Here is a 19,486-nt window from a genome sequence, read left to right as displayed (position 1 = left end):
AGAGAGAGAGAGAGAGAGAGAGAGAGAGAGAGAGAGAGAGAGAGAGAGAGACAAAACACAGGATGCTTTTTTCATTTTTGCTGATCTTCCCAACTTTCACAATCACCTTTCCGCAATTAACCTCCATTATGGTTGTTTTCTGTGTATTTTTCCCCATGTATTCTTCTTCTCTCTCCGTTTATCGCGACAGAAGTAAAAGAACCGGACCTTCCTAGAAACACCATAGGAAGAAGGAACTAACGGTCATAGTTCATTATTGTCATAACAAAAAGCGAGGATTCCTGCACCCTCCATCTCGATCGCCGTCTACGTTTCCCCGTCTTTTAACGTTTGATATTTTCACTCCATTCGTGCTTCCTAATTATTGCGAACTTCGTCTCGAGATGTGTTCTCATGGAGAGCCAAGACGGAACATCGCGGATTTTCGCGACAAATCAAAAGTGAGAGATAATTAGGATTACGATGAATAATTGGGAATCGCGCCTAGTCGCTCCAGTGAGCACAGAGTCTGACGTTCTGTTTGTTGCTCGAGGAAAACCGGTGCCGTTTTCAATAAGATTCTAATTATCGCAAACATCCTGCTTCGCGCGTCGCGTCAGGTTTGTACAACTTCCTTCGCTTCACTCAACCCTAAACTCTCAAGTGCCTGGAACTATAACTGGAACGCATCTCCTAAGACAATCTCTCGAGATAGTTAATTTCCATTCACAGTATTTCGAATTCACGTTATTTATTTTCGCAACGCAAATGATACTCGATTAAAATCTTCATTTCTTTTTTCGAAAAGACATACACATCTTATATACATTATTATAATGATAAATAACATTATTAAATGATATTCCGATTTACCATTAAGCAGCCTTTCAAAACGATCGTTGCAGCTATTATAATTCTTCTCGTATATTTGCTAAGATAAAATTTCTTATAGATGTTTGTAATCACAAACTGTTGCTAGATTCGACCGGAGATATCATGTTTCCAAGAATATTAGTCTCTTAACAAACGATGAAGATATTTTACGAGAGATGTATATTTCGAGGAGTATCGACAGCGATTGTTGCCAATAAGCAGTCGATGTCGAGAAATTCTATCAAACCGTCGCGAAGCAATTAGCAACGGTCGTGTGTTGTCTACTTATCCACATTCGCACATATATTCACTCTATCGGCAGCATTTCCCAGAACATCCGTATTATCAACTCCTGACGTTATTAATACGCTCGTTTGAGTTTCGGGCATCTTCTGTAAATTCTCGTCGTATTACAAATCATATTACTAATCGATACGCATAAATTGTATCATCAATCTGGAAAATGTTAGAGAACGTCGTAAAATGATAAGGAATGCAGACTACACGATACAAAGTGCAAATAAGAGGTAATTATTCAAATTGAAAGTAATTAAGAATGATTTAAAAATTCGACGTGTGCAAAATATAATATATATATATATATACATGTATACGGTAGGACTAAAATCTAAAAACTGGATTAACGTTGATCCCTCAAATTTATGCAACGAGTATTCTCGTGGAGTATTTTCCAGCGAGGAGAAGCAAACGCTTCCAGAAATCTTCTACGGGAAGGAATGAGAGGAAGGCTTCGTTTCAGACGGACGGTACTTCCTATGACAGTCCACAGTGGTATTTATACGTAAAGGGGTTGGAAGGGAAGCGACGCGCGGCGCCATTACTATGCAAATAGATTCGGAGTGACACGACGAGAATGGGCTATACCATGGTGCACCTAACTGGCGCCCGTCAGGACACCATTTAATAGTGTAGTTTCGCCTGCACACGCCACTGCACCCTCCACTACCACCGCGTACCATCAGCATCCTCCAATACGAGTAATGAAATTGTCCATGCGCGAATCAACGGGACGGGACAGAACGGAACGGAACGGAACGAAACGGGACGGGACGAGATGGGACGCTGGGCGAGATGAGGTGAGGTGAGGTGAGATGAGGCGAGACTAGGCGAGGTGAGGTGAGGCGAGGCGAGGCGAGGCGACGCGACGCGACGCGACGGACGCGACGGACTTCCGCGATCGAGCGAATATGTCGTTGCGTGCCTTTTGCGCGCCGAACCAGATTCACGAGGATTTGTTGGAATTTCAGGTACACAAATGAGTGCAGGTACGCCTGTACACTCACAATGGAAAACGCAATATGGGCGACGCAACTATACTCGACCACGATACGCAAGGTCGAAGCAAACGTAATGGTGATACGAACGATATTAAACGCGCGCGTGGAATTTCTCATGGCTCGACGATACTATTTATCCACGAAAGCTATTTCAGTCTTGCAAAATCACAATTGTATAAAGATCAGAATGCATGAAAGGTAAAACTAATTATTCCAAACTGAAGCAGAATTAACCTTTCACGATAAACAAATTCGCGACATTTTTAAAAATTATTATGTATAAGAAAATCATTGTAAAAAATGAAAAATAACTGTTATATTGTCTCACAACGCATGTAGCTTTCTTGGTAAAAAATAAATAATCCCCAGCACATAAAATTTAATATTATTTTTATCAATCATAATCTTACCGATATATACTTAGCTAAAACAACGTAAAAAACACAATAATCTCAAAGAATCATTTATTTACTATGTAAGATACATTAGAAATGAACATCTCTCTAAAAAGAGTGTTAGGATTAAACAAATTCGCTGCATTATTCATCGCAAATGAGTTCTGTAGTAGACACGCAAATATACGCACATACGCAAATACCAATTAAACTTATAATCTCAAAACGTACGATCTCATGTGAAACTGTCCACACGTGCCATTTGCGTTCAGCGGCAGATTCGCGAGGATTTGCTAGAATTTGAGATACATAAATGGCTAACTATATGCACGTACGTTGTACGATGGAAGTGGGCGAATACGCATCGACGGGCATGCGAAACAGACGAGGTGAAAATAGATGTGATAAAAATACAAATGGAACGACGAGAGAAGGGAATCACGAACGGTGAAACAAATATCGTGGGAAATGTTTCCCGGTAGATTTATCGTGTATTTACGTTTGCATTATATTTTTCCGGTTGGTCTGATTTCATTTTATTTACCAGCCGCAATTTTTTATCGATTTCGGTATTCGATTTGACTCGAATCACGATGCGTTCTTAGATTTCGTAATAACGACATTTTAGGAAAAATTGCTTTACATGAATTACCTTTATATATTCTATTATATAAAAAAGTTGGTATGTTATACTCCATATTAGATATTTTTGGTACACTTCTGCTTTCTCGCCACAATCTTCTGACACTTTTGTACAACAACGCGATAATATGGTCTTTCTCCCTTAAAATTTTTACGTTTTAAAAGTTGACATTTTTTGAAAGTTTCAAGAATTCTTGCACAATCTCCCACATGATTAAAATTTAACATTTCTCCCTCGCAACATTAATTAAACGGAAAGTATTATCATTCCTTTTCCTAAAATACGCTTCGTAAAATATTGACAAAATATACGTAGCAACGACCAGTTATGCTCTGCTCAAAAATCCGTTTTGAATTACACATGCCGAATGGAATTTCATTTTGACAACGTCATAAAACCAACCTTTGGCAAACATACGCTGGAACTCAGTTTTAATGACACGCTGAATTAATACCCGTATGACGCATCCGTCTTCTTTTCGTTGCTTTTTTGCCATAAAAACTCGTGTATGTTAAATCTCACATATGAAGCTTTGCATACTTACGAAAAATACAATTATTACAAACGTTAAGAAAAGAATAATTATATGTATTATTAACTATAGTTATTATGTGCAATAGTATATATATTGAAATTGTGAAGAAATTTTAAAATAATGACACCCGCGGCTTGAAAATAGAAAAATAGAGATATCTTATTTTGAATAAGTGTAAGGATTTCACTTGCTTTTTAACATTATAGTGTAGAAGATTGCACCAGTTATCCTATACGAACAAGCAAATTTAATCATGATAAGCATCATATTTTATAAATCAGAAAAGGTCAAATGCGTTAATAACTTGGGATTTTTGTGCGAAACAACCGATTTGATTTGCTTTTTCTTTACTTTTATCACTAAAAGTTACTCAATTGAGAAAAGAGTCAAGGACGGTCAAAGATTTAACGCTAAGAGGTGAAAGGATGCTTACAAGTGCACGAGAAAGTGTCGAGAGTGCTTAAAGCGGTCGGTCAAGAGTACACCCAAGTTTCGATAGTGATAAAATTACCGTGTTAAACAGCGATTCGAATTGACAGAACGCTTAGGCAACCAATAAAGTTAAGCGAGTGTATAAAATAATATAATACAATGATATAGTTGTTACACAGACACGCGCGCGCTCCCACATATATGTGTATATAAAAAATATATATATAAAGAATATTAAAAAACAACACTCACGATATAAGGCGCGTAAATAAATTAATTAAACTAAAAAAGTTTATTTCTGAGAATTTCTTGCATGTACATGTATATACATATACCACGCTATTTGTAATCTTTATTGAAAGTTAAAGCGATGCAGATTTGTATTCATTTTACAGCAGCGTAGAGAGCCTGTTCGATCACACGGAGAAGGCGGTATCAAGGCGTGCACAGATTGCTGTCATCGTCGTTAATTCTCATTATCTCTTAATTTTATAAGCGGGTCTCCTGCCGCGTTAGTGTGGCATTCAATGCATACAACCGCTTCACTTAGGGTACAAAATTGCAAATTTCTTTGTGTTCTTCGTTTACTCAATTTTCATTCCCCTTCTGTTTCTAAGATTTTCAAAACAATTAACCGAAGTCAAATATCATTTCATCACTATCGAGAAATTAATAAGTTTCCACAAAAAGAAATAATAGTGACTTTATATACCGCATTTTTAATTAAATCATGGAAATGAAACTATTCACTCGTAGAAGCGATCAGCTGCAAAACGGCCAATTTGTTAGAACTTATCACCGATCACTAGAGTGCAAGTGTTTCGACTCAAGAGATTGATGTTTCTTCGCCTTGTATATAGTTCTAGCAGATTGAAACGTGAAAGCAACATCCACTGTTGCTATCAAATCACACTTTATTGATTAACCCTAACTCATATTACAAAACATGATTAGCTCGCTTCGATGATGCGAACAAGTGTACTTATTCCGTGCATTTCCCTTCGCATTCGTATGTTATCAACCAGATTACCGACATTTAAGGAAAACCATGAGACAAAAAGTATCAAAGCTTCCAACATTTCGTAATTGGAGTTTTTCCTCGCGTTTATATATAAAAATAAATTCCAAAAAATAATCCTCTAATTGTAAGATTAAAATATTTCTCGAATTTTAAAGAAGTTGCGGTTTTACAGAAAAAACAAATGTAGGTATTATCATCATCTCATAAATTATTGATCCTTTTAAAACCTGTTAAAATAATGCATTATGATTTTAAATTTAGGTATAACTCTCGAAAATATATTAGTTTAAAGTAATAATGGCAAAAGAGAGATAATGAGCCTTCAGCCGAAAGACGCATTTTTCTGGACACGGATGACAGTCTGTTTAGTATTCCAAACTGTGCGGTCGGGAGTCAAGACGATTAATTATACTGGTTAATTATCTCACGAGGACTAATTTTCTATCCACTGTTTACGATTAATCATGCACCTTGTCACGTGGCAAATACCATCCCGACTTTTCATTTTGGACGGAATACCGTAAAACGTACAGTGCCGTTAAATGATATTAATCACGAGTTGCAACATAATTGTTTCTTTCAGCACATTTTATCAACCATTAACGACAGAAAATATATTTTCAAAATATGTAAAATATTTCAAATACATTACTGATAAATAATATAAAAAATATAGGTAGGTTCTAATTGGAGCACACGTGTATACAAAATATTTTCAAGAGTTAAGCAATGATATAAATAGCAATTAATAAATCTAAAATATTTTTAATTTTATTTGTGAACACGCTATAAACATATTAATTCCAAAATTTTATTTCATTGAGATTCGTAATACTGTAAGTTTATACCACATATACGTTAACTTTGTGTTAATATATCAGCTTATGTTTTTGCAATGAGTCACTATTAGGTACTACAATGGACAGAAAAATCAATAAAGAATATACATTCTAATAACTATTTCTTGATATTATAAACGTGACTTTATTTAATATGACATAAAGTCGCAAATATTGATTTTAAATATTGACTATACTATCGAATTAAAATCAATTTATTTTAAAAGAATTTATATGTCGTTTCATTCATAATATTATAATTCAGTGTGAGTGAAATAATAGGAATCCTGCGATTTTCCAATTTCAATAATTTCATAAATCAGTCAGAAAGAATTGTTTATAAGTCGAAACGATTGGTTTATGACTTGTATTCCGTTCATTTTTTGTTCCTTTTTTTAGTAATAAAAAAAGTGACAAACACCACCTTCTTCGCGAGCATCAGACGTAAATGTAGATCCATATATAGATATAAAGGTAGCAAGAGAAACCCCCGTAGAGATTGTACTGTATTTCGGCACCCTGTCGCGAGGACAAAAGTGGCGACCGATCGCGTATACGATCGAGTGAACGGGAGGATGAGAAGATGGTTCGCGGAAAATAAAGTCAGCTCTCGGTTCCATCAAGCGGCCGTCAGGGAGTCGACCGCCTGTACCGTTCGCTTGGCGCCTGTCTGACGCCCCCTTTTTACCTCCCTTTCACCCATCCTCTCCGTCCCTTTGCCCTATCTCTCTCTCTCTCTCTCTCTCGCACGCTCGCGCGCGCGCTCTTGCGCTCTCTCTGTTCAAGATATCCGAGACGAACGGGGCACCCTGATTAAAACGCCAACTCCCAGAATATCGAGCTTTGCGTTTTCTTTTATTCTCTTATACGCATACCTACGTCTTTTTTCCTTACTTTCACAGTGTCCATCTTCGGAAAGTAATCGATAGAATAGAAAAACTAATTATAGTTCGTCTTAGATGGACATTCCCCACGAAGTCGAACAAAAAGATATAGCTTAAGCTTTCACTCGCTGTTGAAATCCGGTTGCCGCAACGGGGTGTACTCGTATAAAATAGAGGAGCGGCCTAAGATCGCTCGCAGGATTAAAAGTAGAAGCTAAAAGAACCCTGAGACAGAGACCGATTGTAGGTGTTCCAAGAAAATATTTTCCTATACCCGTCTCGTTTCATTCTCTTTGAAATACTAAGAGCGTGTAGAATCATCACAAATGTAACGAAATTTTGTTGTTTTTTTCCAGAGAGAATTTTACCTTGTACACGCACGCACGCACATTCTACCGAAAATATAGAATTTCGATCTTAAAAGCTACAATTTTGTCCAGAACAATTATCTTTAATATATGATACGATATGATTCCATTAACGTAGAAAATACATTTAAATAAATTGTCTAACCAATTTTTATAAAAACTGATATCATAAAATATCTCGTTAAATGTGAAAATTATTAATTACAATACAGTTGTCGACGTAATTGATCATCTCATTAATATGTACGGCAGAAAACACAATCGTATAGAAAACTTTATAAATATCGTCATATTCTCGAACAAAACTTCATACTCTAAAAAAAAATAGGGAATTATTTCACTTAAAAAATCCAATCATACGAATAAAAAATGGTATGGTAATTATAGAGCGCAATGTGGAAGCTGACAGTTAGATCAGTTTATTATGCTAAACGTGATACACCGGAGGACGCTATTTTTGAATCGATTTAATCCTTGGCATATAATAATACAATATAATTTGTGACGATACGGCCAAGATTTTCCAAGCGCAAGCAATTGGAGATCATCGGCCCCGCCTAACGCGGTACACCGACAAACGCGATGTACCATGGCCTCGCGCCACGGTATATACATAGGTATACGTTATGTTTGCACTGTAATTTTCCACCCAACTCGTCGGGGCGCTCCCGGTCGACGGCGGAGCCACCCGACCAGCCACCCCTCGCCCATAACGTTGAAATAACACCCCACGCAACCGCTCCGCCACTCGTGCTATGTGTTTACGAGTGCCTACATCCGAGCGTGTGTACTGGGTCGTGTGTTATTTATATAATTGCTCAATAGCCTCAATTACGGACCTTATTCAATCATAATCATCCTCCGGTGTTATTTGCGGACAAGCCCAGCTGATTGTAAGCACTCGACGCTCCGCTCGCGTCGCGCCGTCGATCGACGCGTGGCGTCGTCGCCACCGACGCCCGCGGGGCGCGAATGTCGCGAATATAAGCCCTTCTGTGAAGCGTCCAAGATACAGAAATTTATACGCGCCGTCCCGTCGCGCGTTTCGCTAGATTTTCAAATTATTCATCTCGCCGAATCTCCTACTGGATATTATAAGACAAAATATTGTTGCTTATTCATTACTTTGTATTTAGCTTCGTTCTATTATACATATATTCTATGTTCTTTTGGATATATGTTGTCAATGAGACGGAATGTGCGAAAGATATTTTTTGCATCCAAGTTCAAATGGAATTGAACGTGCGTTCGAATCCACGAAAGTCATGAAAGAACCTGGTCTATACTACGGATTTTAAGTGCAAGTCTCTCTTGGTTTCACCTTCGTGATTCCACATATATCGAGGAACGGTTCTCTCTTTTCTCTATCTCTGATCGCAACGTTACCGTATTCTCGTAAAATAAATACATTCTTATTAAAAAGGTAAAATAATCGTGATTATAGAAAAATAACATAGATACAGATGATGAAGCCAATATTACATCAAATATAATGTATCATATGTCTGTATTTCTGTTGTTGAAAGAACTTTTCTTAAGAAAAATGTTCAATAAGACCAATGTGTTGTTTTGCTAACACCCCGAGAGAGAGAGAGAGAGATGAGAAAAACATACATATAATAATATATTCTATATTCACTTGATATATGTATATGTATATTTCTTCAATATTCACAAATGTGCAAACACACATAGAGAGAGAGAGAGAGAGAGAGAGAGAGAGAGAGAGAGAGAGAGAGAGAGAGAGATGAGAAAAACATACATATAATAATATATTCTATATTCACTTGATATATGTATATGTATATTTCTTCAATATTCACAAATGTGCAAACACACACAATTTAACATATCATACTTGTTCATATTTGTTCGTTTTCATTAAATTTATATGCACAGAAATTTCTTTACATAAATTGATTCGTGATCTCGTTAATCAATTTACAGAAGAATTTTCAAAAATATCAGTCGTACTGTCCGACGATTAAGAACGCAAGAGTGAACATATCCTAGCATCCATCATATTCAACGATCCATTTACTTCAATCTTTTGTGAAGAATCGTCTGACTTTTCCTCCTCCACTATTCACTTGAGTAACTTCACTCAAAATTAATTTCAATTCTTAGATCTAGATGCAATTGTATACATATATTTAGAAAATCACAATAGTAAAATATAGATTGCTGCAACTTGAGATTGTCGCATTTTGATAACCGCAAACACAATGAAAACAGTTACATTTCTACGAAAAAAACAAGTAGGAAGAGAAAACGCTTGAGAAACTTGCTTTGTCGAAAGATAATAGAAGAAAAAAAGATTAAAGAAAGACCTAGCGAGAAACTCTGCTTGAGTTAAATTAAAAATACATTCCTTTCAACTACCGAGCGTCTAAGACCATCTCCATCTTCGAACGTCACACTAGTCGCTTATAAACTCTGTATGTATTTAAAAAAAAATTATCTCACGAAATAAATCTTACTTTATGTTCTATTGATGTAACACACCACACACGAGCAGAAAAATGAAAAGCCAAAACAAGTAATCGGTAATTTTACCATGATAAAATGTATACATTCGTCATATACATAATTTGTGCAATTTCAACAAACTTACGAAAATTTGCAAGTATAACAACTTCCGTATTCTCTTGACCGTTTGCTTCTTTATTTCTCAAAATAAAATTCGATTTGAAAGAAAAAATGATACAAAACACAACAATTTGTAGCAATATCAAGAACAGTCTTCCAAAAATATGCAGAACAATAGAAAACTAATTATATGTGTGTATGAATACCTAAATAAAGTCACATTAGCCCGCCAGTGAGTTTATTTTCTGTAAACAAAAATTACAATCAAAGTCTAGATATTTTTTGAACGAATGTCGTATAACGAAAGTCACATACGATCAAAATATCAAAATAATCTCGACAGAATTGTTATTTATAATCGGTTTTTCAGTTTATGATAAACAAAAATAAACATCTCACAATTCCACCAATCTTTATAAAAGCAAACATTGATATATATACAATTTAACTTGAGAAATATAACGATGGATTCAAGATTATCCAACGAACTACAACAAGGCTTTTCAATAAAGCACTTTTCTAATTGTTTTCGAGGGCGATCCCCGCGCGACTTCACACGTGTGGTATAGAGAGCCTCCGTCGAACAAATGGATGAAACTCTTACCACGAGGTTGAGGTTTTAATGCTGCATGGAATCAATTGTTCGAGTGCATTTACGATTTTCCGCAGAGAAATAGTTCATAAATATTCAGTAAACAATTAAAACGTCTTATACCTTTTCTTTATAAATCATCAATAGACAAAAAACTTTTTAGTAAGAAAGTTCATCAAATCAATTAAATCATGACACTATTCCATGTATTACGATAATTAAATAAGAAATATATAGCCTAAATTCGCATATCAATATCAGGGGACATACGATCATTGAACTTTCTCTATTCGCCCTTAGCAATATCTACCTACCACATCTCGTATGTTACACGACTTTTCCTCTCGTATACCATTCTGATTTCACTTCAGGAGTTTTATTTTAACCTATAAGAATGGCAACACTTGGAAAAAAGTTAAACTTAAAAGTTTCCAATATAGTATACCATACCTATACACCCAGAATGATACACAAGAAAAAGAAATCAATCTAACATTTTTGTCACATTTAATTGTAGCGCAAAAAATACAACAAAAATCAAATGTACCATACGTTTTTCATATAGAATTCCAAGTTTATTAGCTGTCAACGTAAATTAATTCAAAATATCTGCATTCACAACATGCATGTTAAAGAAAATCATTATACCTACACTTACCAACTTTTGCGCATTTCTTCCTTCATTTCTGCTTGGAGATTTTAGTTTATAAACAGTGGCAGAATCGTAACAGAAACTAAACATGGACTATCCGATAAACCGTTCGTAAGTGAAAGTCGGATTTCTAATTAAAAGCGGATGACCCGTGAAAACAGTCGATGAATAGTGTTCATTGGCGTTCTAATACACATCTGTACGTAACTCGTGCCTAATCCGCGTATGACGCATTTAATGCAAAACGTTCTGTATATAGAAAGTCCGCGATACAATTACATAAACGCTTTAAACACGAGGAAAATGGTATTAGTTAACGTATACAGAGACAAGTTGACACAGGAACTATATAACGACAATCTCACGTCAGATACTCAAATCGGAAAATATTTTATTAGTGTTCGATAGTTTCCCTGATGAATGCATTAAATAAAAGATATTGGTGTTAATGTTGAATATATTTAATGAGATTCAAGCATAATTCAATTTATGTATAATATTATATTCGAGTACTGAAATACAAACTACGCGGTCTTTTCGTTATAAGTGTTAAAATTAATATCAAAATTTTCAATCCCGCGCGCGCGCTAAATATTAGTATTTAAAATTATCATTATATAGACACAGAGAGCATTGTTCACGATTAAACTATTAATATGTATTTATCTTTTCTTTTTTCTCCAATTTTTTTTTATATATCGCACAGAGTGATACAATATATAAGTAACATAATGATCGTTTCGTTATGTGAGTGACAACGCGTTTCACTAGACAATTTGATTTGTCTTGCAGACACGCGTCGCCCTCGATAACGATCTCGATTACTCCTGCCCGAGACACAGCTTCGCTCACGCGATTAGAATTGATCCTAATTACACCTCAGTGTAAATCCCGTATTAGAAGACTACGGAGCAGGACGCGCGGCGCGTACTTGGGCTCTTCGGAGACTCGAATACTATTACCGGCGTCAGATCTATTTAATTGTTGCTAATGCCAGTTCTAATGATCCGTTTCCAATCTCTGGTCCGACTGCACACTCAGGTTCCACTGATTCTCACCAAGCCCGAATACAAATCGAAAATAGATCAAGCGTAAATTTCTCGTCTCGCAAAGTAGAATTTTGTAAAACGTTGATAATTTTCCAATACAAAGACGCGAGAAAATGTTATCTTTTACTATTTATTTTCAAGAACTCTCTTTAAAATAAATATTTCAAATTAATTGCATTTTTTTTCACGGGAGATGAGTAAAACAAGTTAACAAAAGAAACGCGTTTAAGAATGCCTTGTACTTCAAATCACTTCCTTAGAAGGATCTATTTAAGATTTAAAGCAATTCCGTAAGAGCGAACCAATAATAATAATCCATATCATAGGAGTTTGCGTCCGAGTCGAAATATAGGATTCCCTGAATCGGTGTAAGTTCGTCGTTGGTGACGGCTTTGTTTAATCGTCACCTAATGTCTCTAATGTTCCGATCTAACCCTTCGTTCGTCCAGGGAAATTGCCTCGCGGTATAGTCCTTCCGAGAGATCTAAGCTATACCGAGCGTAAAGCCCGATCTCTATTGTGAAGTTCTCAGTTCAACCTCGCTTTGACGTCTCTGCGTAGGATCAACTAGATTGTTGAATCAGCGAATTGCTGTTCGATGTTTGCGGAATGTACATCGATCGTACGTTTATAACCACAGATCAATGGACAACCTGTGCAGAAAGGACGTCTAAATCTGATCCGACTCGATAATTCTAATCGCATCACCAGAATATGTCAATAATCAGATATAAAATACATATATTTATATATATTCGGTGAATCAGGGCAAACAACAAAAAGATCATAATATATTTTTTTAGGCATAACATTACACGCACACACGCTGAAAAAAATGTACTAAATTTTAATAAATATTTGTTTAAATAGTAACTGAATATTTTGAATATATATATATATATGTTTGGTATAAGGATCATTACTTTGATTTATACTCGTAACTATCATTTTTTCATTTAGGAAATATTTATTTACCAAAAGTAAATATTAATCTTTGGAATTCCCTTTAGGAATTCGACAGTGGCGCCACTTTTTTCGCCACTCAACCTCTTAAAATTGAAAAAATTCTAACTCTTAAAATGAAAGTCAATCAAAAACATGCCGATTCTCAGAGAAAGTCAAGCTGGTACTATTAAAAGAAATTTTTATTACCATTTAATAATTTTGTTCTTAATAGGTATGAATATATACGATCTATCTGACCATGCAAGAGAAATATCTTATAAAATACCTCTGTTGATAAAAATATACTACATCTCTCTCTATTTTGTGTAATCACAATTATAAAAAAGATTCAATTCCCTAAGGTATTTCAAATACATAGTTTTGAAAGAAGCTTGTGCCGGCACAGATCGTAACAGTTTTAGCCAGTGCTATTGGATTAAAGCGAAAAAGATTGCTCGCTAGCAGGTTAGCTAACATATCCGACACGCAAGGCTCACTCTACTTAATACAACTTGATCCTTTTTAATTAAATGCCCTCCCGATCATCTTGTCTCCTACCAGAAACACTTAGATTTTCTTCTTTACTACTCAGTGAACCTATTGCTCGTGATAATCGAAGCTCAAGACACGAGAAAAGACAATGTTATTAATTTTTGCAAAATCAATGATAATTATAATACATACCTTAGCCAGTGCCTCTTTGTAAGAGCCGTGTGACAGCAGATAGCATCATATTGATCAGCAAGCCACACTATCAAGATTATGTAAAACGCAGTGGTTGTGTCATTGAAAAATTCAGACATAAGTGCCTCCATTCCTAAAAACAATAAGCAGAAATATCTAATGAGTAATGACAATAAAAAAAAAGCTAATGCTGATGTTCGATATTTTGGATCAAATATATAAACTTTCTTTTAAATTTTTCATATTATAAATTTTTTAAATAATATGTTTATGAATTACAATAATATAATATTGATATAATACTTCAAATTAAATAATGTCAAAAGAACAACCGATTCTAACGTTATCAAATGGATACAAACGTGTCCTATATCAGTGGACAATTTTCCACGCAATTAAAACTCCGACAGTGAACAAAATTCGTTTTTCGTAAATTTATCGTCAATGCACGGCCGTTATGTTGTAAAAACGATGTACCATATCGATCTTTCCTATCGCTTCACAAACGTTAAACATTCAATCTTACTTAACAAGTGAAACATTACTATAAATTCAAATATCTGTAACAACACGATGAAAATAAAAAAATACATACCTACATGCATACAATATTATATTTGCCAACGTGTTTCCTAATCATGAATTCCAGTGATTAGGAGCGAATGAAAGTACAGCGTTGTTGTTGGTATACATATATAGTAATAAAAAGAAGTGAATTTCTTCAAATTATTACTTTATTCCATTAAAATAACAAATTTAGAACGTTTCGAGAACTCACTTTGGAATCATCCTCAGCTAATACAAATTTAATGTTCCTGCTTTGTATTTATTATTTGAGTTACATTAGATTTATATAGATTTAATGTTGAAATTTCTGTTAAATTTAAATTTGTGATAATTGACCATATTTTTTCATCGTTAAGGTATAAAAAGTGACTCACCTTACACAATACAAAGAAGATGTCTTGAAACATTGGTTTCTAATGTTTCCTAATAATCTAACAGAGATAGTAACGAGATACACGAATATTCTTAGAGAGAGAGAGAGAGAGGAGAGAAAAGTGTTTTTATACCATTTGAAAAAAAGCATTTATTCTTATATGCGATTACTGTCTTTTATTTTCGCCAAGATACGTGGTCGAGTTAGTATTTATACTATAGATCCAGTTGGATTCCATTTAGTCGATTTTCGAAAAATATTTCTTCAAGTCGGAAGAAAGTAGACGTGCGCATATATTACGTGGAAGATCGTCGTGGCAGTGCTAGATGAAGGTGCCACAGACGCGCGACCAGCAAAGATGAATGGTCCTGAGACTAAGGGCGCGACGTTAGATAATTAGTTTCTCGATCGGACACAACGCGACGCACCATGGAAAGAAAACAACGCCGCGGAAATGCTAACAAGCAGGGCTCACGTCGCTCGTATCCGGGACGGACGTGCGCAACACGGCCAAGATACAGAAGTACAAATCGACGAAGAGACGTAGTCTGACAGCGCTCACAGAGCTAGCCCGACAAAGTGAGAAATTACTTCTTAAGAGAGCAGAGCGGCTGATTGTCTCACGAAGAAAAGGAAATCACTTATGCTGCTATTGTAAAAAAAAGTAATGCTTGCATTGGGATTTTTTCCAAACATTATACAAATGCTGCCTACAAAGTATCGTATTTATTTTCTGCATCTATGGATTATTTGATAAATCTAGGATCGATTTCTCCTATCAAAAATTGATCAAAAACGATCGTTCATCATGATTTGTTATTTTTTCCACAACGCCAAATATTATGATGAGAGGTCATTACAAATGAAATTTCTGGCAACCCTAATCGATACTCGTTTAGAGCCTTAACCAATATTCGCGAATCCGTGTCTTAAAATTAATCTATCTTTATTTAAAGTTAGCATTGATTGATCTTTTTCAATATTTGAAGATCAAAATGTAAGAAATAAGATTATGTAACTTAAAATAATGTAACTTACAATTTTATAAAATTGTAAAAAAATATTTGTTATAAACAATTTGTTACAACATAATTGAAGAAAATGTTTGGATCCATTGGACTCATAAATACTGACTAATAAAATTAATAAATTCGGAAATTTTATTATTCCTTCACAAAAAATAAATAAATAATTAAAGACAGTAATTTTAACATAGTAATCTTTTTTGCTAATTTCTCATGTTTCTAAAATACTTTAGATACTGTAATAAATGTAATAAATATTATACCAAATTGCTTGTAAAAAAAGCTAAAAAAAGATATTGTATAATTGCTTTTCCATGTTGCTTAAAGTTAAAGATTGAAACAACTTAGAGTCCAAATATGCGATTTCGTTAACAATAGAATGTGGATAAATCAGTTACATATTGGCCTGTGCCAAAAGGATCATTAATATCGGATAATGCGCGGATAATGCACTCGTTTAAATGCATACTAGTCGAGCATTATCTCACCGTGTAGGTAAGCCCTTAACACTGTTTCCTACAAAAGAACCATCTAACTCCCAATCATATCCCCATTCTCCTCTCTCTTTCCTCTCCTCAATTTTTATAAAAACGTTCAAATTCCAGATACGACAAACAGTGAGTACGATCTACGATCTAACATCTTTCGAGATTGAAATTGCACTAGTACAACGTTGCAATTTACAATATATTTAGTATTTTTTTTACGGTAAAACACTAATTCAGCTGCAAACACTTATTCAAGCTTAGAAGTTTAAAAACAAAAGACATAAAATGATGCATATGATACAACCGCAATGGAATCGGACATTACCAAAAAACAATCGCGCAAAATACCGTGGTCTAAATTGACGGAACGGCCCGGTTGCAAATTGCCGACTGACAGGGGGTTCACGAATCATAACTAATTTGAAGCCGCGACTACACGCACGGTTGTCGCACAGGCTTTCGCGTAATTGCGCGTATGCTTCACGCCGTCCACAACTCACTAACGCGTCGCTCAATATCGGTGTCGGCTGATCGAGCGTAAACTTAGACCTTGTAAATAGGCAACAATTTCAAATTAATGCCCTTGTTGATTTTATTAGACATTTCGTACGTGACAGTACAATTGATGGAAATGTCAAATGCTCCAAATACATACACATATATATATATATATATTAGAGAGGTGTACAAATTAGTTCGGTCCGTTTTTTTTGTATTCAAAAATGCATTTATTTCAAAACAAAATGAATAAACAGATTAATTAAAATATTATCCATGGGTGGCTACTACTTTTTCCCATCTCTCAGGCAATTTTCGAATTCCATCTCGAAAAAATGACTCAATCTTTAAATTTTATTCAAGATTATATTACATTACATTTTTGTTGAAATATAAACATACTATCCGTGTTACCATTCAACATAATCATATTTCAGTTTTTGAACATGGCCGGAGACACTACCGCGTTTCCTGATTATGTTAAATTAACACAAAAATTTGAGTGGACCGTTTGAGACATATGCGGTTTATGTTAAATTTAACATATTTTTTCCAAACTGTGTATGTACCTATCTCCGTGTTTAAGGATTATTAATATTACAAGTTATTATCAAATTTCATAGGTAACTCTCGTTGGTAATTTTAGAAATAAAATAACGTTACCTTATGAGGTTTCTAAAAAGAAAATTAAACATAGTCGAGATATTAAAATTGCACAAATATTATAATAATGCGCTGTTGCTCCAAGTTCATCCATTAGTTATCTATCCGTCGATTAGTCGCGCGAAGAATTATGCAATTCATGTGTATATTGCATAAATTCATATCTGACGCAATGCAAAATAATACTAGAATGTGCGTCGCGCGTATTTTCCGAAGAGGCGGCAGCTAATAATGTGGTTAATCAATGGTCAACTGCGTACGGCTATCGCTCATGTGTCATCGCGGCGTCAAGTCGAGCTTGGTCGGTACCAATATTGCGCACATCGGCAGAATCTACTCCCTCTCTCCTTTTCTCTCTTCCCATCTAATAGACGTAATATTTCCCGTTGACCGACCGTGTGAGAACACGTTTGAGTTTGATCGAACGCGAGATTCGACGCACTTGATCGAATGCGAATAAATACAAGTGATTGCAGTACGTGGAATTTCTTACGAAATTCTTTTGCCAAAGACTGCTGTCCTACGAAAATATCAAATTTATTTCGTTTACTCACTAATCACTTGTTTCTATGTCATTTATCGTATTCCATATAAAAACTAATCTCAAATAAATTCGAGAGTGGAAAAAAAAATTGTTATAGCTTGTGAAACGAATATAACTTATCTTAATATATGTCAAAGGCACAAGCCGTTAATTTCTTTGAAATTAGTTTACAAAGCTCGCGTTGCGGATCGGTTCCCCCATTAAAGATCTATATAATTGTTAGCTACTATTGCTGTAAACTATACGGGTCCTATCTTCGTCGGAGACACGTTCGCGTCTTGTATAACGCTCGAGATCGCTATATAAACTCGCAGATCTCCTTTCGCGAAGTGACTGTTGACGAGATAATTAGGAGCGAAATCGTACTCGCCAAAGCATGGAAGATTTAATCAAGGACCAATCAGGACTCGTATTAACCGTCGTATGTCAGAAGCAGAACGGTATATCGTAGAGTAGCGAATCCCGAGCAAATTATCCACTGCTATACCAGGATCTTCGCCGCTGCAGACGCTATATTGTGCTTTGGCAGCAGAAGCGGCTTTAGAGTTGGCAAAGCAGGGAGAGCTATATAGACTGTAGTTTAATCTGCTCTAGCGCCATGATCTAGCCATCCCATGGCATCACGTCGGCACCTCGAATATGCGAAACCGTAATCGCGATAATTTGCCTAATCGTAGTATTATAAGAACGAGTTATACTTATTTTATATCGCGATATTATGAACATGCGCAACTTTATTATGAGAAACTCACTTGATATATCATATAGAACAAAATGCATAGAGATAATCCGCTTTCAATCATTTTTATTACATCCTGATTAATCCATACCCTAAGCAATTTTGCAATTCCTTTATCACAGTGCCAGTCAAGGTATCAAATGCTATTTATTCCCTTGAATCTACCACGGTTGAGACGCTCGTGCTCACGCGCCTGTACAAAATATGCTAATACGTATACGGCAGCTTCGCATCAACGTTATAAGCAGATAAACGGAATGGAGCGGGTACAACGTGTTCTGACCGTCTCTGAAAATGTGTTTACAGCATGTTAGGCGACCGATCATGCGTCACTGATGCACAGAGGCGCCGGTGTGCCTTCGTTCTTTGACGTCCCATTATGCAAAATCGTCTTCCACGTCGTACCTAATGCCAAATGCCGAACGACGCGTGGACGATTTGACATGAATTCACGCTGATGATGCCGCAGGCATCCGCCAGACAAAATATTGCCCATCAACGACGTAAACGCAAGGATGAAAATTGAAAAAGAACATACCGAGCCGAATGGCAAACAGCGTTTGAGAGAAAACGTTACGCAAGACAAGAAAATACCTAACGTGTAATCTAAATGCTAACGTATAAACGATAAAGTATACATTTCGAGATAATTTAGAAAATTACAAAAATACAAAGGCGTTGAAAATTACAAAGTTGTTTGCATAAAAGTTTAATAACTTTTTCTAATGAATTATATTATTACAAAGATATTGCATGAATATTCCTCTTTATTTTTATTCAAGGAAATACTACAGCATTATGTTTTCCACGC

The 19,486-nt window shown here is 35.4% G+C and overlaps 1 protein-coding gene across 1 annotated transcript in view; it reads right to left on the bottom strand.

The window, feature by feature from the left end:
• Positions 1-19,486, bottom strand: part of LOC108780979 (membralin) — a 59,231-nt gene that overhangs the window by 19,961 nt on the left and 19,784 nt on the right. Inside the window, exon 9 of the mRNA XM_018548832.1 lies at positions 13,779-13,911. Coding sequence (XP_018404334.1) covers positions 13,779-13,911 — 133 coding nt within the window. The remainder of the gene's footprint in view (positions 1-13,778; positions 13,912-19,486) is intronic.

Source organism: Cyphomyrmex costatus, unplaced genomic scaffold (assembly GCF_001594065.2).
Source record: "Cyphomyrmex costatus isolate MS0001 unplaced genomic scaffold, Ccosl1.0 scaffold75, whole genome shotgun sequence".
In the NCBI taxonomy this organism is placed as follows: Eukaryota; Metazoa; Arthropoda; class Insecta; order Hymenoptera; family Formicidae; genus Cyphomyrmex; species Cyphomyrmex costatus.
The sequence above is the reverse complement of the archived record's forward strand: the minus strand, read 5'-3'. Positions and strand labels throughout refer to the sequence as shown.